Source organism: Podarcis filfolensis (assembly GCF_964270895.1).
Source record: "Podarcis filfolensis genome assembly, chromosome: 12".
NCBI classification, from domain to species: Eukaryota; Metazoa; Chordata; class Lepidosauria; order Squamata; family Lacertidae; genus Podarcis; species Podarcis filfolensis.
The window spans coordinates 52,690,093-52,712,590 of NC_139614.1; the positions used below are offsets into that span (position 1 = coordinate 52,690,093).

Below are 22,498 nucleotides of genomic sequence, written 5' to 3' on the forward strand. Positions count from 1 at the left end.
AGCAACAAAACTCTTACTTAAATGCCCCTTTTCTGCTTCAGTTGGAAGATTTGTCAGCTGCTGCGCTTCCACGTGCTCTTTTGTAAAAATAAAAAATGAGAGTACTGTATTAGTTACTGCTATACACTGTTCTTTCACAGAGCAATGCAAACAGATCATAAAGCCTTGGGGAACTTGCAGTTTAAATTTTAACTAGAGGGAAGGAGGAAGTGCGGATGATGGAACGGGTGAGGCAGGAGATCCAATGTTACTTTCAGAGTTGTGGCATTGGAAGGGGTACCGAGGGTCATCTAGTCCAACCCCCGCAAAGCGGGAATCTCAAGACATGGTCAACCACCAAATTTGAAACCACACCTTTCTTCATGGGGGGATGAGGGCTTAGGCAAGCATCTGGCTTGTCTGTAAACAAGAATGTTTCTAGCAGGCCTGATTGAAATCAATATCGGGGAGTTCCAAAGAGCAGACTTTCTTTCCCAAGAATGAGGGTTACCCCACCCCTGTCCCATTTCCCCAATGCAGGGCTCCTGTACCTCGATAAACCTGCAATAAAGGCAGACTTTGAGCCACTGAAGTTTCCCGCACCATCACCGCAGGCCCATGCCCAGAGAGGCTCATCTTAAGTAGTTACGATGACTGCACGACCCATCCACAACAGGTCGCAAGGTGGTTAAATTGGTCTCAACTAGGGCTAGGGCCTTTTCAGTACTGGCCCCGACTTGGTGGAACACTCTTATCACAAGAGAATAGGGACTTGAACAATGGCGCGCAAGGCCTTCTAAAGACTTTCGAAATTGCCACCCTGTAGATCAAGACCACCCCCAGAAACATTATACATACATCAATCACAGAAGGGGTGTAACCTAAGACCACCCCTCAGATACATCATACCTACATCACAGAAAAGGCGGTCTAAAACAGAAATTTTGAATGTTGCTTTTCTCCTGTCGTTTATCTCCTGTCTGGCAGGTTACTTGATTGGATACCCTGATTACTTGACTGGATTTCTTGGGTAGCCTGGCCAGTCTTTTGTAATGATAAATACTTAGTTCCTGGGCCAGGTCACAGGCTCACACCCTGTTATGTACTGAGTTGAATAGGATCCAAACTGCAGCAGTCTGATTGGTCCTAGAACAATAGGATCCAAAAGGCAGCAGTCTGATTGGTCCTAGAACAATGCAGCAGTATGATTGGTTGGCAGGAACCACCCAATCATGCTCCAGATAGAAGTGAATCCACAACCTGATTGGCTTACAGTAGAATTCCGGAATTAGCCAATCATGTGCAGCCCATTGTGTAAATAATGTATATAAAGCAGATACCTTGAGGGGACTTTCATTCATTCCTCCTCACCACTATGAGCTGAATAAAGAGCATGAAATCACTTTGCGACTCTGAGTATATTTCACACCCTGTTCAAACACAGGCATACCCTTAAGACAGAATCTGTGAAGGAAAAGACAATGGGGAGGCTTTTCCATTGTCCTTTGAGCTTGCAGAGAAAACATTTGGTCAGTTTGGGAATCAAAAATGGTTCCAGCTGGGTCTTCATGTGCTGATCTATGTACGTGCTTGGTTGGTACACTTATGAGCTATTACCATACGTCTAAGACCATAAAATTCCTATCACAATATTTTTACTGTAATTTTACTGTTGTTACAAGATGGCGGCGCGCATAGACGCTGCGGCTTAGTGCTCTCCCTTAGCGTTTTGTTTTGTTTTTATTATTTTTACTTGGTCCGAGTATGTCTGACCGGGCAAGAAAGATTTACAGCAGGCAGGAACTTCTGAAGGTCGGATTACAGTGTGAACAAGCTGTAAGAGCTGATTATTTTCGCCTAGATAACGTTCCGGTGGGAGTAGCCAGGCCGCCGGGCTCTCCATGGATTACTATGCCTCCAGGGAGGAGGCGAAGGCGGCGTAGAGACAGGAGGCAAAGGCGGGGTTGTCGGGCTGGCGTCCTGGTAAGATTACAGAGGAGTCCATCTAAACCACCACTCCCCAGCATATTTCTTGCCAATGTGAGATCTCTTGCCAACAAGATGGATGAATTGAGGTTGCAGGCAGCAAAGAACAGCCTTGTAAAAGATTGCTGCGTTTTATTTGTCATTGAGACATGGCTTCAACCGTCCATACCAGACACAGCTATTCAGTTGGAAGGCTGGGTGGTACATCGTCATGACCGAGGCATGGACTTCGGAAAAACTAGAGGAGGGGGGCTGTGCGTATATGTGAACAAATGCTGGTCCAATAATTCTAAGACTGTGGGCAGTCACTGTTCACCGGATTTGGAATATGTGGCTGTTAAATGTAGACCAGCCTATCTCCCTAGGGAGTTTACAGCTGTTATGTTAACTGGTGTGTACGTGCCACCAGATGCCAATGCCAACTTGGCTTTGGGACGCCTGCAGAGCCTTATCAGCAGCCAGCAAGACAAGTATCCTGAAGCTGTGCACATCATTGCGGGAGACTTCAACCATGTAGAACTTAAAACAGTGCTCCCAACGCTCTATCAGCATGTGAAATGTCCCACAAGAGGGGACAAGACACTAGATAAAGTTTATTCGAATGTAAATCACGGCTATAGGGCTTTACAGCTGCCACACTTGGGCCAGTCCGACCATATGTCTTTGTTCCTGGTACCAGCATATATCCCACTCAGGAAACGGGCTCCCACAATATTAAAATCTGTTAAAATCTGGCCTGAAGGTGCTATTCACCAGCTGCAGGACTGTTTTGAGAGAACTAATTGGGATATTTTCGATCGTTCAGACCTGGAGGAGCACACGGCGGCAGTTCTGTGCTATATCAATCACTGCACAGACACTGTCACAGTAAACAAATCCATCCGGTTTTATCCCAATCAGAAACCCTGGATGAATAGAGAGGTCCAGGGCCTGTTGCGGGAAAGGAACAGGGCTTTCAGGTCAGGCGAGGTGCAGCTTTACAGTGTGGCAAGAGCAAACTTGAAGAGGGGTATTCGACAGGCAAAACGGGATTATAGGCTGAGGATTGAGGATAATTTAAGGAGCAACAACACAAGACAGATGTGGCAGGGGATTCAGCACATTACCAACTACAAACCTAACCTTGGTGCTGTCGACGGTGACCCTTTGCTGGCGGAGGAGCTTAACCTCTTCTTTGCTCGCTTCGAGAAGGAGCCACCTGAGACGCCGGTATTACAGCCACCAGCCCTTAGGGGCCCCTCATTCACGGTAGAGGAGCATGAGGTGAGAAAGGTATTGAGGATGGTGAATCCGAGGAAGGCGGCTGGACCTGATGGCATCACTGGAAAGGTGTTGAAGGGCTGTGCGGATCAGCTGGCGAGGGTCTTTACTAAGATCTTCAACAAGTCCTTACACCAGTCTATTGTCCCACCCTGCCTGAAGTCGTCAACTATTGTCCCTCTGCCCAAAAAATCCACAATCAGTAGTTTGAACGACTACAGACCAGTTGCACTGACTCCAATCATCATGAAGTGTTTTGAGAAACTGGTGCGCCGTCATATTATTTCCTGTCTTCCATCAACTTTTGACAACTACCAGTTTGCATACAGGGCAAATAGATCCACAGAGGACGCTATCACCACCACTCTCCATGCTGCTCTGTCCCATCTGGAGCAGCCGGGGAGTTATGTGAGGCTGCTGTTTGTGGATTTTAGCTCAGCTTTTAACACTATTCTCCCCCATAGACTGGTGTCCAAGCTAGAGGCGATTGGACTCTCCAACTCCACCTGTCTCTGGGTTTTGGATTTTTTGTCAGAACGTTCTCAGAGGGTTAGAGTAGGGTCACATATGTCCACAGCCCTTAGCCTTAACACCGGCTCACCACAGGGTTGTGTGTTGAGTCCCCTGCTCTATGCTCTCTATACGTATGACTGTACAGCCATCTATTCCAGCAACAAAATCATCAAGTTTGCTGATGACACTACGGTGGTAGGGCTCATTTCAGGAGGGGATGAGTCCGCCTATCGGGACGAGGTGGAGCGGCTCTGTGTTTGGTGTGGAGAGAACAATCTGGCTCTTAATACGGCTAAGACCAAGGAATTAGTGGTGGATTACAGGAAAAAAAAGGCGGACATTCAGCCCTTGCATATCAATGGGGAACGGGTGGAGAGGGTGGCGGAATTCAGGTTTTTGGGAGTAACTATCGATCAGGGCATGACTTGGAGCGCAAATACCACTGCTCTGGTGAAGAAGGCCCAGCAGAGAATTTATTTCCTCAGACTTTTAAAGAAGAACAATCTGAGTGAGAGAATGCTGGTGTCCTTCTACCGAGGCTCCATAGAGAGCATTCTTACATACTGTATTTGTGCTTGGTTCTCCAGTTGTACAGCTAGGGAGAGGAAGGTGCTCCAGAAGGTCATAACCACAGCACAAAGGATTATTGGTCAACCTCTCCCATCCTTGGAAGAATTGTACGGTTCCCGTTGTCTTAGGAAAGCAAACAACATCCTGCAGGATTCATCTCACCCGGGATACAGTCTGTTTGCACTACTGCCGTCTGGCAGGAGATATAGAAACATCAAGTCAAGGACAAATAGACTGAAAAACAGTTTCTACCCGAGAGCTGTGGCCCTTTTGAATGCTGTAACTCGATAGTGTGACTTGGGAGATTGATGGGTGTGGGTGTGGGTGTGGCTGGAATGTGGTTTGTGGGTTGTTGTTGTTGTTTTGCTTTTGTTGTTTTTAAGGGATGGCATCCAATTTCGTTGCACTTGTGCAATGTTGCACGTGTGTAATGACAATAAAGAATCTATCTATCTATCTATCTATCTATCTTATCCGCCTCTGGCCGGGGTATGAATAAAATTTATTATTATTGTTGTTGTTGTTGTTGTTTGTTGTTATTATTATTATTATATTATCCTGCGGTTGCTAAAGAGAAAACAAAAAAAAAAATTATTCCAGTAGCACCTTAAAGACCAACTAAGTTAGTTCTTGGTATGAGCTTTCGTGTGCATGCACACTTCTTCAGATACATGCATGCACACGAAAGCTCATACCAAGAACTAACTTAGTTGGTCTTTAAGGTGCTACTGGAAGAAAAAAAAATTTTTTGTTTTGACTATGGCAGACCAACACGGCTACCTATCTGTTGCTAAAGAGAGTTTGCAACCCCCCTCCCAGCAACTTGGTGCGGCCCGTATCCCCCCCACGGACACGCGGCGCGATGGTGTCTCCCGAAGCTTGCGGAAGTTGCTGCAGGAAACGGGTTCTGCAGGCAGCACGTGAGTCGCAAAGTGGGGGAGGCTTTGGATGCGGGGGGGAGGAGTTGCTCTGCTTGCAGAAGTGGGAGGGGGGGAGGCTGACAGTTAAGAGCATGGTCGGAGTGTGGAAAGGTACGGGGGGGGGGCTGTGGATCGCGTGCATTTATGTACATTTGTCTTACCTGTTATGCCCATAGCTGTCAACTTTTCCCTTTTCTTGCGAGGAATCCTATTCGGAATAAGGGAATTTCCCTTAAACAAGGGGGAACGTTGACAGCTATGGTTACGCCTGCGTTGCTGGGGGGTTGGGCTAGATGACCACAGGGTCCCTTCCAACGGTGCTGTCTGTCTGTCTATCTATCCAGTGGTCTTTTATTCTAAAAAAATGTTCAGGGGTACTCGACTCAAGAAAACCACAATTTTATAGTTCAGATCGGGAAAAATAAATACAGTGGTGCCTCGGGTTACATACGCTTCAGGTTACAGACGCTTCAGGTTACAGACTACGCTAGCCCATAAATAGAGCTTCAGGTTAAGAACTTTGCTTCAGGATGAGAACAGAAATCGGGCTCTGGCGGCGCAACAGCAGCAGGAGGCCCCATTAGCTAAAGTGGTGCTTCAGGTTAAGAACAGTTTCAGGTTAAGTACGGACCTCCGGAATGAATTAATTACTTAACCCGAGGTACCACTGTACAGTAAATGGACAAAAGTACAAAGATTCACAGAATCTTTAGGGGTATGCGTACCCCAGAAAAAAGCACTTTATCTATCTATCTATCCATGCAGTCTGCCCGAAATCAAGCCCTGCTGGGGACTTACTCCCAGGAAGGCGTGCTGTTAGGCTGCGATGCTACGGATACCGACTTCAGAAGGGGGCCGGTCCACTGTCCCTCAGACTTTTTGGGGGGCCGGACTGTATTTTGGGCTCTTTGTAAAGGTTTGCTAAAGACACAAGATCCATCTTGCATCATCGTTAGCTGTGGCATGTAGCTTGGCACTTTGTGACTTGTACTGGGGGTTGTGTCGCTTTTCTACGGCTTGGAATGCCTGTTGTGTTAATTTATCCAGAGTAAGCGTGTTTTGATTATTGGCCTCCTTGGAAAAACAAACAAACCCAGTTATTATATGATACATTATTTCATTTACATCATAGAATTGCAGAGTTGGAAGGGACCCCGGGGGTCCTCTAGACTCACCCCCTGCAATGCAGGAATTCTGCCCAAAGCCGTCTCTGGGTGGGCTTGAACTACCAGCCTTCTAGTTAACAGCCATGAATGTATGTAAGGTGTCCTGAACTGTCCAAAGATGGACAGCTATTTTTCTTCAGAGTAGTATTCAGCCAAGTGAATGGATCAGGGCTGGGGAATCTCTGGCCTGAGGGGAAGGGGCACAAGTGGCTCCCTGGGTCTCTGGATCTGACCCCTGAGACCCTCCAAGGCTGCCCCCACCTCACCAGATCCACTTGGCACCCTCCTTTGGCATATGGGTCTGGCTGAAATTTGCCCTTGAACTCTGATGACGCCTCTGGCTCGCATGGATGGAGGAAGGTTAAGCACATGGGAGCGAACTAACATTGGCTGCTCCTCCCATTTTTGCCTCTGGTACGCCCCACCACTGGTATGCCTGAAGGAGCGTCTCCACCTCCATTGTTCTACCCGGACACTGAGGGCCTTCTGGCGGTTCCCTCGCTGCGAGAAGCCAAGTTACAGGGAACCAGGCAGAGGGCCTTCTCGGTGGTGGCACCCGCCCTGTGGAACGCCCTCCCACCAGATGTCAAAGAGAACAACAACTACCATACTTTCAGAAGACATCTGAAGCCAGCCTTGTTTAGGGAAGCTTTTAATGTTTAATAGGTTATTGTTTAATAGGTTTAATAGGTTATTGTATTTTAATATTCTGTTGGAAGCCGCCCAGTGTGGCTGGGGAAATACCGGTAATAAATTATTATTATTATTATCATTATTATTTATTATTATGTGACCTCCACCTCCGAAAGATTACTTAGAAAGGAATGTGGCCTTTGGGCTGTCTCTTCCCACTCAGGCAGTATAGAAGTTTTGCAGCTTATAATTCACATCTCCCCGGGCTCTGTCACTTAAGTCCACACAAATACAATGAGCAAAGTCACAGCCGCTTTTGAAAGCACAACAGAATACTAAAACTGAAACATTTCTTAAGCCTGTTGCTTTCTCCGTTTTCCACGTCCAGGCGCCTGAGGACTGGAATCTTACGCTCCCTGAGGATTGGCGTTCTACTTTAAAAGAAAGGAAGGAAAGAAGACGTTCCGGGCTCGTTCTCTCCTGTCTATCACCATGTTTGGCTCGTCCCGAGGGGGCGTGAGAGGAGGGCAGGACCAGTTTAACTGGGAAGATGTAAAGACGGACAAACAAAGGGAAAACTACCTAGGTAGGGAGATGACCCTCTGCTGTCTTTTGACTACTGAAGGCTGAGCTAGCTCCAACCATCAGCTACGTGCTGAAATGACTATGAGTCTGTGTGAGACGTCCTGTGTTTGAATATCGCCCTCTGTGGCCTTTAGCAGGGCATTCTGTCTCTCCCCTCTTTCCTCCTCTGCAATAAAGAGGAGATGAAATTCAGTGCCACAATCTGAAGGGTTTTGGTATGGCAGAGGTGCCGGGAGAGGACACTCATTGCAAAACAGCCAAAATGTGAACAGAAGCAGCCTGGGCTTTGGACCTTTGCATCATCTGGAGCCAGCATGATGTAGTGGTTAAGAGCGGTGGACTCGTAATCTGGTGAATCGTGTTCGCTTCCCCGCTCCTCCACCTGCAGCTGCTGGGTGACCTTGGGCCAGTCACACTTCTCTGAAGTCTCTCAGCCTCACTCAGAGTGTTTGTTGTGGGGGAGGAAGGGAAAGGAGATTGTTAGCCACTTTGAGACTCCTTAAGGGGAGTGAAAGGCGGGATATCAAGTCCAAACTCCTCCATCTTGTTAGAGGTCTCTCAGCAGTCACGCACTCTCTAGTCCTGCTCTGAGTTTTGTTTCCATTTGTCTTTCTCCTTTTAATGTGCAGGGAACTCCTTGATGGCACCCGTAGGCCGGTGGCAGAAGGGGAAGGATCTCACGTGGTACGCCAAGGGGAAGAAAGGTGACGCACCTCTCTCCCGGGAGGATGAGCTAGCTGCTGTCCGGCGGGCAGAAGAGGAGGCCATGATGGCAGCCTTGTAAGTCTTAGACACAGTCACCTGGCTATGTTTGCTGCCCACAGGTGTAACAGCAGCTGGGTGTGACATGAACACTCCCTCACCCAGTTGAGAAGAGCTATCCTTCCTTCTATCCCCATGATCATCAAAGCCGAGAGAATATTTTCCCATTTTATACCGATGTATATATTTATCCAAATAATTTTTATTGGTTTTCTAGTTCACCTCTGCCAGTTTTTGTAACTCTCATTTGTATTTCTTTTAAGGGGTTATAAGAATGTGAAGAAGCAGCCGACAGGACTCAGCAAAGAGGTATTTATATATATATTTTAAAAAATATTTGTTTGTGTGGAAAACGTGTGTGTGTGTGTTTATGTGCATGTAAACACGCTTGATCCCGAAGCTCAGAGTATACATACATGAAAAAGGTAAATGGAATTGTCACTGTGAGGCTGTTTCTTTTTTTAGTGATCTTTTGGTGAGCAACTTCTCCCCTTCCTCCTTTACTAAATTTCGACATTTTCTTCTCCCAAAAAGAAAGCTCAACTACTTTGACCTGAACTCCCCCTCCCAAAAGGGACTTTCTTTCGGTGAGCAACTTCTCTCTTTCCTCCAATTTCGACGTTTTCCGTTCCCGAAAAGAAAGCTCAACAACTTTGACCTGAACCCCACAAAAAAGGGACTTTCCTCCCTAAAAGAAGCTCAACAACTTTGACTGAAACCCACAAAAAAAGGGACTTTCCTCCCTAAAAATAGCTCAACAACTTTGACCTAGGTCACTACCAGTTTTTTATTCTGTGAGTAGATCACAGTCTCTTGGGAGTTGGACGTCCCTGCTCTATAGGAAAGGGATAGGGATCCTCGAGCACAGAGACTCAATGCAGCCCTCCCAATCTCTCTGCCTGGCGCTTGAAACTCTCCCACCAGAGGCATTTCTGTTAAGTTTTGTCGGCAGGGACATCCCAAATGCCTTGAAGGAGGTTTTTTTACAGTGGTGCCCCGCAAGACGAACGCCTCGCAAGACGAAAAACCCACTAGACGAAAGGGTTTTCCGTTTTGGAGGCGCTTCGCAAAATGAATTTCCCTATGGGCTTCCTTCGCAAGACGAAAGCCCATAGGGAAATCTCCAGGACAGCGGGGAAGCGCAGCGCGTCTTCCCCACTGTCCTCGGACCTCCTCCGAAGGCTGGCGGTGGGGCGGAGAGACCTCCTCCCGCCGCCAGCCTTCGGAAGGCTCCTCCGAAGGCTGGCGGCAGGAGGAGGTCTCTCCGCCCCACTGGCAGCCTTCGGAAGGCTGCTCCAAAGGCTGGCGGTGGGGCGGAAAGACCTCCTCCCGCCGCCAGCCTTTGGATGGCTGTCCTGAAGACTTGCGGTGGGAGGAGGGTTTTCCTTCCCACCGCCAACATTCAGAATGCTGTTCTGAATGTTGGCGGTGGGGAGGAAAAACCCTCCTCCCACCGCAAGCCCCGGGAACAGAGGAGAAGCACTGCGCGCCTTCCCCTCTGTTCCTGGACCTGTCCTGAAGGCTTGCGGTGGGGAGAAAAGCCCTTCTCCGCACCGCCAGCCTGGCAAGCGGTCTCCATAGGAACGCATTAATTGATTTTCAATGCATTCCTATGGGAAACCGTGCTTCGCAAGACGAAAAACTCGCAAGAAGAAAAAACTTGCGGAACGAATTAATTTTGTCTTGCGAGGCACCACTGTATATGCTATGGCTGCAGCCCGGACTTTGGTGGCAAAGGGGTGGAAGGAAGAAGAAGTCCTGACAATTACAGATTGGCATAACAAGCTACAAGAATTTGCTGAAGTGGCACAGCTGACAAACAGCCTGAGAGGCAACTCAAAACAAAAATTTATGGGAAAGTGGGATAGATATAAGATATATCTTATATCTTGAACATATATTTTGAAAATATACGGTATGTTCAAAAATACAGTAAAAGTTCACTATCTATGCAAGCATTCGATTGACGTTGGAGAGAGACTGAGCTGAGAAACAAGACCAAGGGTACATATTGATATAGGAATGTATTAGATAAAATGTAAAGAAATATACAATAATAAGAGTAAAAAAGGAATATACAACGGGATAGACAGGAAGTCCAAAGTGTTGGTATATATATGATTTCGGAGTAAGTTTGGAATAGCTTTTTATTTTTGGTTTTTTGGTTTGTTTGTTTTTTCCTTGATGTATATAAAGTATACATACAGGTTGAAAATTACAGTATAAGAAGTTTTGTGATGTAATATGACAATGTCCGACAATGTAACGTAATAACTTTAATAATAAAAAAGAAACTTTCCCACCCTCCCAGTTGCTGCAGCCACCCCTTGCTGCTTTGCACTTTATGTTTTTGCCCAAGTCCATTAATTCCTCTGGAATGTTTGGATAGACAGCTGGTGTGTGTCTATGTAAGCTCACCTACTGCACATCCATTGCTCTGCCCGCTATTGCCTCTGGCATGCGGCCCCTGGAAGGTTACCGATCAGGGAAGGTGGCCCTCGGTCACCACTCTATTCTATACGAGGTTGTCTCTGTGCTAGCATTACAGAGGTTCCAGCTAGCGAGCCAGGCCAGGGTCCTGCAACCGGCTCTCCTCCCAAACTGTGGCAAAAAATGCCTGGCTTCCCACCTTCCATCTACCGTTGAGAATGCTGCAAAAGGGTCTAAAACAGGCATGGCCAAACTTGGCCCTCCAGCTGCTTTGGGACTACAGTTCCCATCATCCCTGACTGCTGGTCCTGTTAGCTAGGGATGATGGGAGTTGTAGTCCAGAAACAGCTGGAGGGCTGAGTTTGGCCATGCCTGATCTAAAAGGAGGAAGGGTGACTTCAACTCAAACTTGTAGCAACTCCACGGCAGTGCGCAAGTTTGTGCTCTTGCTTCATTAATGTTTTATTTATATTATTCATTAGACTTGTACGCCGCCCTTCGCCTGGAGATCCCAGGGTGCTTCACGAGGTGTCCTCTAATACCTTGTCTGCAAATATCTTTGCAGGATCTTGCCGAGGTCTGCAAACGTGATGGAGCAGAGCGTGATGAGAAGGCGGTTGATCGTGTGTTGGGCCTGGGGAGTTCGAGGTAGCTGCTGCTGCTGCAATGGACTCAAGTGGCCCTCTCAAAGGACCAATTATTTGTCTGTCTTGTGTTTGGAAGCATACTCAATAAACACACGAGACATAACCGGCTGCGTTCTTAGATAAGTAAGGTATACTATTCATAGTATCAAATTATAAATTTCAACAGAAGTAACTCATAAAGTTCAACAAACGAACAAAGCAGAAGACCCAGTGGATCAGATCATTCTTTAGTCAGTTCGTGTATAAGCTCCATCCGTGTAATGGTTTCTATTCCATCTGTCTGTTCGTAAAATCCAAAAAATCCACATGAAAGGTTGTTACAGTTCCACAAAATCTTTACACATAGTAGCTGCTACTATTATGCCATAAGATCCACTGTCCTGTAATCCTTGTCTAGACTCTGTAAGGATTTTGTGGAACTGTAACAACCTTTCATGAGGGACGCGGGTGGCGCTGTGGGTTAAACCACAGAGCCTAGGACTTGCCAATCAGAAGGTTGGTGGTTCGAATCCCCACAACGGGGTGAGCTCCCATTATTTGGTTGGTCCCTGCTCCTGTCCACCTAGCAGTTCGAAAGCACATCAAAGTGCAAGTAGATAAATAGGTACCACTCTGGCGGGAAGGTAAACGGCGTTTCGGTGCGCTGCTCTGGTTGGCCAGAAGCGGCTTAGTCATGCTGGCCACATGACCTGGAAGCTGTATGCCGGCTCCCTCGGCCAATAAAGCAAGATGAGCACCGCAACCCCAGAGTCGGCCACGACTGGACCTAATGGTCCGGGGTCCCTTTACCTTTACCTAACAACCTTTCATGTGGATTTTTTGGACTTTACGAACAGACAAATGGAATAGAAACCATTACACAGATGGACCTTATACATGAACTGACTAAAGAATGATCTGATCCACTGGGTCTTCTGCTTTGTTCGTTTGTTGAACTTTATGAGTTACTTCCGTTGAAATTTATAATTTGATACTATGAATAGTATACCTTATTTATCTAAGAACACAGCCGCTTACGTCTCGTGTGTTTATTGTGTTTGGAAGTGGCATGGCTATTCCTGCAGATTTTACACCGTGTGCATGTCTTGTTCTGTGTACATCTCCCTTAGTCTTTAAACCAGAGCTTACCAAACACGTTAGTGTGTCGGCTGCAGTGTGTAGGTTTGTTATGCAAACACTCCCCGCGCTTTTCCCGAGGCTGGAAAGGGGCTAGTTTAACCTCCGGTTTGATAGTAAAACTGAATCACTGTGTGATGCATGACTAAAAGGTATGAAAAAATTGGAAAGCTCCATTTTAAACACTTGAGGTCCCTTCCGACTCTGCAGTTCTATGATTCTGTTTACAGTGGTACCTTGGTTCTCAAACTTAATCCGTTCTGGAAGTCCGTTCCCAAACCAAAGTGTTTCAAAACCAAGTTGCACTTTCCCATAGAAAGTAATGCAAAACGGATCAATCCGTTCCAGACTTTTAAAAACAACCCCTAAAACAGCAATTTAACATGGATTTTATTATCTAATGAGACCATTGATCTATAAAATGAAAGCAATAATCAATGGACTGTGCTAGAAAATAAATAAGACAGTATTGTAGATGAAAAAAAATTAAAATTATTATTTTTTTCTTACCTGCCCTGATGATAGTCATTGTTTGGATGGGGGGCTTTTATCCATTTCCGCAGTCACACAATCAATCAATCAGCAGTTGAACTGGGTTCCACACAGTCACAAAAACAAATTAACCGAAAAAGCCTCAAAAACCAAAAAGCAAAATAAATAGCAAAAACAAAAGGGTCAAACTTAATCCGTTCCGGACATCCTTTTGACTTCTGAAATGTTCAAAAACCAAGGCGCGGCTGCTACTGTATTTTTCGCACCATAGGACGCACTTTTCCCCTCCTAAAAAGCAAGGGAAAATGTGTGTGCGTCCTATGGAGCGAATGCAGGGGGGAGGCAGGCGGGAAAAGCCCCCAAGAGCTGCACACAAGCCCCGTGCACTCTTGCGGGCTTTTCCACAGGAGGGAGAAGGGACTGACTGGCCGCATCAGTCCCTTCTCCCACCTCCCAGAAAAGCCAGGAGAAGCCGCAATCTCTTTAAAGGAGTTGCGCGGCTACTGCCGGTTTTGCGGGAGGTGGGTGAATCCCCCCACCTGCCAGGAAAGCCCTGCACAGCGTCTCCGGCAAGGAGAGGCTGCACGGGGCTATGGAGTCTTTAGCCCCACGCAGCCTCTCCCGGGAGGGAGAGGCTGCACGGGGCTAAAGGGGAAGCCAAAACAGCGAGCGGGATCCATCCCGCTTGCTGCTTTGGCTTGCTCCATAGCTGTGCGCAACCCCTCCGGCAAGGAGAGGCTGCACGGGGCTATGGAGTCTTTAGCCCCACGCAGCCTCTCCCGGGAGGGAGAGGCTGCACGGGGCTAAAGGGGAAGCCAAAACAGCGAGCGGGATCCATCCCGCTTGCTGCTTTGGCTTGCTCCATAGCTGCGCGCAACCCCTCCGGCAGGGAGAGGTTGTGCGCAGCCTGTACGCTGCTCTTTGGGGCTGGGGGGGGAATTTTTTTTCCTTGATTTCCCCCCCTAAAAACTGGGTACGCCCTATGGTCCGGTGCACCCTATGGTGCGAAAAATACGGTAATTGGTGCGGGCATCCCGGAATCAATAGCCAACAGCTGCATCGGATGTTCGGCTTGTGAAAAATGTTCAAAAACTGGAACACATCCGGGTTTTCGGCATTTGGGAACCATGGTACCACTGTATTTATTTTTTATTTATTAGAGACATTACCCTGCAGCTCCCTCCAAAGGAGCCCAGAGCAGTTACATGTAGAAGTCACAAGAGGTTTACCCCTTTTTAGCTACTGTTGATTTCAATCATCTTTTGAATGCATTTAAGTAATCAGTTTTTAACTTTTTTATATATATTGAGAATTTTAATGTTTTCCAAAAAAATATTTTTTGTAAATCACTTAGAGGTTTTCTTAACATTAGAGCGATATATAAATTTTGTTAAATAAATGAAATTATATTGCTTCATAGGAACCGATTAAGGAACGAGAAACGATGATAATATCTCACTCTAACTTTTCCTTCCAGGTGTGACGCGAGCAGGATGATGTTTTCCAAAGAAGACAAAGAAGCTGCCAAAATGGGCCTTTCAGTCTTCACGGTAAGTTATTGACATTCCCTCTCCACCTCTGGAAAGTGAGGCACACCTTAAAGGTGTCAGATGCCACTGGCCAGCACCCCATTCTACATTTGTCTGTATATTCCTAAAATAGACCAGTTTCCCCTTTCCATTGACAAACGCCCACTGTGGTGTACAGAAGATTAAGAAATCTAAAAGCATGCAGCTTGAAACACATGTATAGGAATCACAAAATACTGTTGTATCTGCTGGGTGATCACATTTCGTTAGGCTCCCTTTTTTGTTCCCTTTGTCGTTATTTCTAGATTCTTGACTACTTTTCAGGGCATATTACGCCCCATGAGGAAGCCCGCAAACTCCAAAGCTAAACATAACATATGCAAACTACAATATGTTCACAATACAGTGGTGCCTCGGGTTACATACACTTCATGTTACATACGCTTCAGGTTACAGACTCCGCTAACCCAGAAACAGTGCTTCAGGTTAAGAACTTTGCTTCAGGATGAGAATAGAAATCGTGCTCCGGCGGCGCAGCAGCAGCAGGAGGCCCCATTAGCTAAAGTGGTGCTTCAGGTTAAGAACAGTTTCAGGTTAAGAACGGACCTCCGGAACGAATTAAGTACTTAACCCGAAGTACCACTGTAATGGTCATTTGCTGTGATACCCAAATAGATAAAGGTTACTGCAAACCACAGTTTCCTTCTGCACCCGAACTGGAAACCATGGACTTCATCACTTCAGGCTGTTTGGGTGTCAGTTTGAATTCTCCCTTTTAACTTAGGAAAAAGAAGCTGAGTGTGTTGGGCTGCATGCTAAGATGACCTCATTCTTGCAGGCATGCCACTTTTCTCAGTGTAGAGATTATCACTCCTGTGGGAGTGTTAAAATATGCATCTCTCTTCCCCCTCCAGCCTGAAATTATGATATAGTCCAGCAAAAGCTTTGCTGCTTGACTTTCCAGATTGCATAAACTGAGCAGAAGGGCTCTTCCCATTGGGAAAAGCTGCTCTCTCCTCCAATAAGCATCTATCTAGATCTGGCCAAGATTCCTTCATTCTTGTGACTTGTTTTCTTTCTAAAACCCCAGCACCATCGAACAGCAAGCAGTCCAGAGGCTTCGGCTACCAAAAAGAAACCGGATAAAGAAGAGGAAACGGGAGCCGCAGAGTAAGAAACCTCCCAGGCGTCCTCTTGTCTCTCGGGCCTAGGGAGATCATAGAATTGTAGAGCTGGAAGAGACCCCAAGGGCCTTCTCGGTGGTGGTGCCTGCCCTGTGGAACTCCCTCCCACCAGATAATCTAATACTGGCCTCGATCCAGTATACTTGTAGGAGCATCTCTATCGTTGTGACTGGACACTGAGGTCCAGCTCCGAGGGCCTTCTGGCGGTTCCCTCCCTGCGAGAAGTGAGGTTACAAGGAATCAGGCAGAGGGCCTTCTCGGTGGTGGCACCCACCTTGTGGAACGCCCTCCCACCAGATGTCAAAGAGAAAAACAACTACCAGACTTTTAGAAGACATCTGAAGGCAGCCCTGTTTAGGGAAGCTTTTAATGTTTAATAGGTTACAGTGGTGCCCCGCAAGACGAATGCCTCGCTAAACGAAAAACCCGCAAGACGAAAGGGTTTTCCGATTTTTTAGCGGCTTCGCAAGACGAATTTCCCTATGGGCTTGCTTCGCAAGACGAAAGCCCATAGGGAAATCTCCGGGGACAGCGGGGAAGTGCAGCGCGCCTTCTCCTCTGTTCCCGGACCTGTCCTGAAGGCTTGCGGTGGGAGGTCCGGGAACAGAGGAGAAGGCGCACAGCGCTTCTCCTCTGTTCCCGGGGCTTGCGGTGGGAGGAGGGTTTTTCCTCCCCACCGCCAACATTCAGAACAGCATTCTGAATGTTGGCGGTGGGGAGGAAAGCCCTCCTCCCACCGCAAGCCTTCAGGACAGGTGCGGGAACAGAGGGGAAGGCGTGCAGCGCTTCTCCTCTGTCCCCGGACCTGTCTTGAAGACTTGCGGTGGGAGGAAGGTTTTCCTCCCCACCGCCAACATTCAGAAGGCTGTTCTGAAGGCTGGCGGTGGGAAGAAAAGCCCTTCTCCCGCCGCCAGCCTTCAGAAGAGTTCCCCCAGGGCTGCCTAGGCTGCGGATAGCAGCCTGCTGCCCCGCGCGAGGGGCGCTCCATGGGGTAGCTCAGTTGGTAAAGCATGAGACTCGTAATCTCATGAGTCATGAGTTCAAGTCCCACATTGGGCAAAACATTCCTCTATTGCAGGGGGGTTGGACTACAGTCATACCTCGGGTTGAAGTTGCTTCAGGTTGAGCGTTTTCAGGTTGTGCTCCGCTGTGACCTGGAAGTAACGCAATGTGTTACTTCTGGGTTTCGCCGCTCGCACTTGCGCAGACGCTCAAAAATGACACCACGCACATGCGCAGAAGCGGCGAATCGCGACACGCGCAGATGCGGGTTGTGTTCGCTTCAGGATGTGAACGGGGCTCTGGAACGGATCCCGTTCGTATTCAGAGGTACCACTGTAGATGGCTCTTGAGGGCCTTCCAGCTCTACAATTCTATGATTCATGCGCAAGGAGCTTTTGGCATGTAAGCGGGTATCAAATGGGTGGTATAGTCCTATCGGGAGTGTACCATGAACTCACCTGCCGCCGATTGAGGATTGGAGCATGTTCCAGTTCTAGAAGCTGCTCAGATTCTGTATCTTGAGCTGGTTTGGGGGGGGGGGAGAGAGAGATATTCTGTCTATTACTCTCTTGCCATACAGGCCAGAGCCCAGCAAGAAACCCAAAAAGAAGAAAGAGAAGAAGAAGAAGAAGCACAAGAAAGAAACGAAAAAAGAGAAGGGGAAGCATCGTAGAAGAAGAGAAGATTCTTCCTCTTCCGCCTCCTCTTCTCCAGACGACAGAGAGAGGTAACTCAGTGGGTCTCATTGGCAACAGCCGTAAGTCTTCCATAAACTGCTAGGTTAGGAGAACTTGGCAAGACATAGGAAGTTGCCCTTTTCTGAATCAGGCGCCTGGACCGCCTCGCTCAGCGTTGTCTACACTGAGTGGCAGGATTTCAGGCAGGGTAATTTTGCCCAAGGGACGCGGGTGGCACTGTGGGTTAAACCACAGAGCCTAGGGCTTGCCGATCAGAAGGTCGGCGGTTCGAATCCCCGTGACGGGGTGAGCTCCCGTTGCTCGGTCCCTGCTCCTGCCAACCTAGCGGTTTGAAAGCACATCAAAGTGCAAGTAGATAAATAGGTACCACTCCGGCGGGAAGGTAAACGGCATTTCCGTGCGTGTGGTTCGCCAGAGGTGGCTTAGTCATGCTGGCCACGTGACCCGGAAGCTGTACACCGGCTCCCTCGGCCAATAAAGCGAGATGAGTGCCGCAACCCCAGAGTTGGCCACGACTGGACCTAATGGTCAGGGGTCCCTTTACCTTTACCTTATCTTTGCCCAGCCCTACCTGGAGATGCCATGGCTTGAGCAGGCGCTCTACCCACTGAGCTACACTCTTCCCCTTTACTGATAAATCTTGGAGGAGGAATTGGGGCCACTCCAAATGGCTAGAAAGCCACAAGGAAAATCTGGGGAGCTAGCGAGCGATACTGTAATGTTGCACTTTTATAAAAAACGAAATAAAACAGTGACAGGCTCAAGGTCACCCAGTGAGCTTGTTGGGTGAGCAGGGATTCGAACCCTGGCCTCCCAGTTCCTGGCCCAACACCTTAACCACTGCACCACCCTGGCTCTTTCCTTGAAAGGTGTGTTGGCAAGCATTTTTCCATTGCAGAATCGACATGGCCCATGGCATGAGATATTCTGCCTTACTACAGGTTGTAAGAGCAGGAGAACATCTGGGATAACTTCCTCTTCTGAGGGAAGGGCCATAGCTCAGGAGTTGGAGCATCTGCTTTGCATGCAGAGGGTCACAGGTTCAATCCCCGGCCTCTCTAAGTAGGGCTCGGAATGTCCTCTTCCTGAAACCCTGGAGAGATGCTGCCAGTCAGTGTGGGCAGTATTATGCTACTTGACCCAGTTTAATAATAATAATAATAATAATAATAATAATAATAATAATAATAATAATAATAATAATTTATTTATACCCTGCCCATCTGGCTGAGTTTCCCCAGCCACTCTGGGAGGCTCCCAGTTGAGTGTTAAAAACAATACAGCATTAAATATTAAAAATTTCCCTAAACAGGGCTGCCTTCAGATGTCTTTTAAAAATAAGATTCCACAGGGTGGGCGCCACTACCGAGAAGGCCCTCTGTCTGGTTCCCTGTAACCTCACTTCTCGCAATGAGGCAACCGCCAGAAGGCCCTCGGAGCTGGACCTCAGTGTCCAGGCTGAACGATGGGGGTGGAGATGCTCCTTCAGATATACTGGACCGAGGCCATTTAGGGCTTTAAAGGTCAGCACCAACACTTTGAATTGTGCTCAGAAATGTACTGGGAGCCAATGCAGGTCTTTCAGGACCGGTGTTATATGGTCCCAGCGGCCACTCCCAGTCACCATTCTAGCTGCCGCATTCTGGATTAATTGCAGTTTCCGGGTCACCTTCAAAGGTAGCCCCACATAGAGCGCTTTGCAGTAGTCCAAGCGGGAGATAACCAGAGCATGCACCATTCTGGTGAGATGGTCCGCGGGCAGGGAGGGTCTCATCCTGCGTACCAGGTGGAGCTGATAAACAGCTGCCCTGGACACAGAATTAACCTGCTCCTCCATGGATAGCTGTGAGTCCAAAATGACTCCCAGGCTGCGCACCTGGTCCTTCAGGGGCACAGTTACCCCATTCAGGACCAGGGAGTCCTCCTGTCCCCTGTCCAATAAAAACAGTACTTCTGTCTTGTCAGGATTCAACCTCAATCTGTTAGCCGCCATCCATCCCCCAATCACCTCCAGTCACTCACACAGGACCTTCACCGCCTTCACTGGTTCTGATTTGAAAGAGAGGTAGAGCTGGGTATCATCCGCATATTGATGAACACCCAGCCCAAACCCCCTGATGATCTCTCCCAGCAGCTTCATATAGATATTAAAAAGCATGGGGGAGAGGACGGAGCCCTGAGGCACCCCACAAGTGAGAGCCCAGGGGTCTGAACACTCATCCCCAACACCACTTTCTGGACACGGCCCAGGAGGAAGGAGCGGAACCACTGTTTCACAGTGCCCCCAGTTTAAGACAGCTTCCTGTTTTTCTTGCAGCCTAGGAAGCAGAGGTGCATGCTTTTAATTCATTGCAAACAGTACCTGCAAGCACGTTGCTTGCAGGCTGAAGTTTTTCTCCCTCTCTTGCTTCTGACCCTTTCTGTGCTTCCCTGGGAACCACTGGGCGTCCTGATGATCTGACCCGGCTCTCCTCTATGCTTGCAGAAAGAGGCGACCCGCCTCGCCTCCCGAGCGCCATCCATCATCCTCCCGGCAGGCTGGAGCCAGCCGCGGTGACAGCCATTCATCACCCGCCCAGGAAGAACAGAAACCACCCAGCAGGTGGCGCCGCAGCCCAGCGTCCTCTACCAGCATCAAGGAAGGGACCCCCGGCAGCCGACCAGCCACAAAGACACAGGCCCCCAGCCGTGGAAGGAGGGAGTGTCGAAGTGGCAGCCGGTCCCCGTCTCCTAGGGGCAAAAGCACCGGGCCCCACAAGCGGCGGAGGAGCAGGTCCCCCACATCTCAGGGAGCCAAGAGGAGGCACGACACAGATTCTGACGACTGAGCCTTCGTGTGAAACCAAAGAGGCTGCAGCGTTTGTTTTTGGGCCCCTCTCTCCTTGGCTGCTAACTGGATCTAAGTCACGGCTAATGCAAATTTCCCAGAGGTCGTTCTGGAGTCTAGCAGGAAGTCAGAAATCCACCAATAAACGTTTGTACCTTAAATGGGTTTGTGAGAAACGCACCTCAGAGTTTAGGCAGCTGCCTAAACTTTGAAAAAAGTAGCACAGTTGAATTGATAACTCTTCCGACAAGGGTTTTAAAACGCTAGGAGCGAAACCTTTGAGTTGCACAGAGCTCTTTTTCGGACATTGTTTTTTTCAAAAGGGGGGCGATAAGTGTCCAGAGCAGCTCATGTGTCGAAACCATAGGAGAAATGTAAAAAGCAGACATTATATTGATGTGTTACACACACATACACTCAGTCCAAAACAACAACAACAACAACTGTTAGGAGGGTTGTGTGGGGTAGATCAGAATGCTTTATCAAAGTAAGAAGAATTAAGTACATCTCAGAGGCTGTACTGCTGCAGAAACACCCCTCTCAAGTTCATGAAGCCTAGTTTGCAGTGTTTTTATTATGTTGGAAGCAGACCAGAGTGGCTGGGGCAGCCCAGTAAGAAGGGCAGGGTATAAATAATAAAATTATTATTAGTAGTAGTAGTAGTATATGACATAAAAAAGTAGGATTCTAAGCCACCCAGGTTCCTTTTTGTTGATGCATATGGATCGCTTCCTTATGCATCAGCAACAAAGAATCTTGTGCTAGCTTGAAGACTAAATGCATTTATTGTGGCTGAAACCTTTGTCAGGTGCATGAAATGGCCCCCTCGGCATGTAGGCTATGTACCTGCATCTGAAAAAGGCACACCCACTGATGCGATCCCTTCGTATAACTCTTGACAAAGGGGGCTCTGGCCCAGGAGCCCCCAATACGCCACACAATAAAAGTGTTAACGACAGATCCACACCCTGCCTTTAAAGTGCATGCGATGCGCATTTAAAGCGCATGTCTTCCCGCCAAAGAATCCTGGGAACCAGCTTGTTAAGGATGCTGGGAATTGTAGCAGCTCTGTGAGGGAGGGAACTACGATTCCCAGGAGTCGAGGGGGAAAAACATGTACAGTATTTTATTTATAATAAAAACAAATAGACATGTACAGTACTTTAAATGTGCATTGGGTGTCCTTTAAATGTTTGGTGTGGATCTGCAGTTAGTCTTTAAAAGAGCAGGTAGTCCTTCGTTTTGCTGCAGGAGGGTTACTCGGTTACCTGCCCCAGCCCAAAGCGTGTTGTCTCCTTTCACTTCCGCGGCAAAGTACTCTAAAGAGGGTCTTGCCTAATGTTCGTTCCCTAAGGTTTGCAAAAGATCACTGGATCGCCAGCTCCCGCAGCCATGCTTGTATTGGGGCTGAGCCACCCTCCCACACTGCCGCCATGACCGCATAACCTGGGCAGAGCTGGGGCGCTAGCAAGGTGGGCGCCATGCATGTGCCAGTGGATTCACCTCTGCCAGTCCAGCCCTCACCTCGGTGTAACCACACAGCCTTGCCATTCTCTCCTGCCAGCCCTGTCTAGGTAAGCAGCAACGAGATGGCAGGGATTGGGAGACGGCTGCTCTGTGGCTTTGCCCCAACACTAGCCGGGTCTCGACACACACAAGCAGTCGCAGCAGGAGCATCTAGAACTGGCTGCTTGCATTTCTCTCTGCCAAGAGAAGAAGGGACTGGACCATTTTCTTAGCGTTTGTAAAACCGGTTTGTTAAAATCGCCCTGCCGTGCCACCAGCTGTTTGTATCTTGCCATTGGTGTTCTTTCTATCTCTACGGTATTTTTAGGTTTATATAATGTTCCGCCAAGTATTGTAAAATGAATGAAACCATTTTTTAAAGAGAGAGGAAGACAGTTGTGTGTAACGCCCGGACTTCTTTCCAGCTTCTCAAAACCTCATTTTACTTGGTGAAATTTATTTATTCCGTTGCTTTGTGTCCCGGATGACCTCTGTCCCCTCCTAAGCTTTGCTCACCTGGGTATCCAGGATGTGGTAAGCAGGGTGTGTCTCCCTGCGAGTGTCTCGTATTCCTCCTTTGGAGTTGCGGTGCACTAAAAAGGTGAAAAAGCAGGGAGGGGGCGGCTGCTTGCTGCCTTTTGCAGGTAGCAAGTGGGTAGCCATGTGATTTCTCACGCTATTGCTGCTTGCACA

General features: G+C 48.1%; 1 protein-coding gene across 2 annotated transcripts; it reads left to right on the forward strand.

The window, feature by feature from the left end:
- Nucleotides 1-5,168: 5,168 nt before the first annotated feature.
- LOC310746165 (multiple myeloma tumor-associated protein 2) lies at nt 5,169-22,240 on the forward strand. Of its 2 annotated transcripts, none has more exons than XM_083579987.1 (9): nt 5,169-5,228; nt 7,416-7,613; nt 8,242-8,392; nt 8,638-8,683; nt 11,370-11,452; nt 14,537-14,609; nt 15,679-15,758; nt 17,355-17,501; nt 19,958-22,240. In XM_083579987.1, the coding sequence occupies exons 2-9, from the start codon at nt 7,520-7,522 to the stop codon at nt 20,298-20,300; spliced, it is 1,017 nt and encodes a 338-aa protein (XP_083436113.1). In that variant the 5' UTR covers nt 5,169-5,228; nt 7,416-7,519; the 3' UTR covers nt 20,301-22,240. The 2 variants fall into 2 exon arrangements, with proteins under 2 accessions (XP_083436113.1, XP_083436112.1); XM_083579986.1 differs by having other exon boundaries at nt 5,218-5,339.
- The last annotated feature ends 258 nt before the right edge of the window (nt 22,241-22,498 follow it).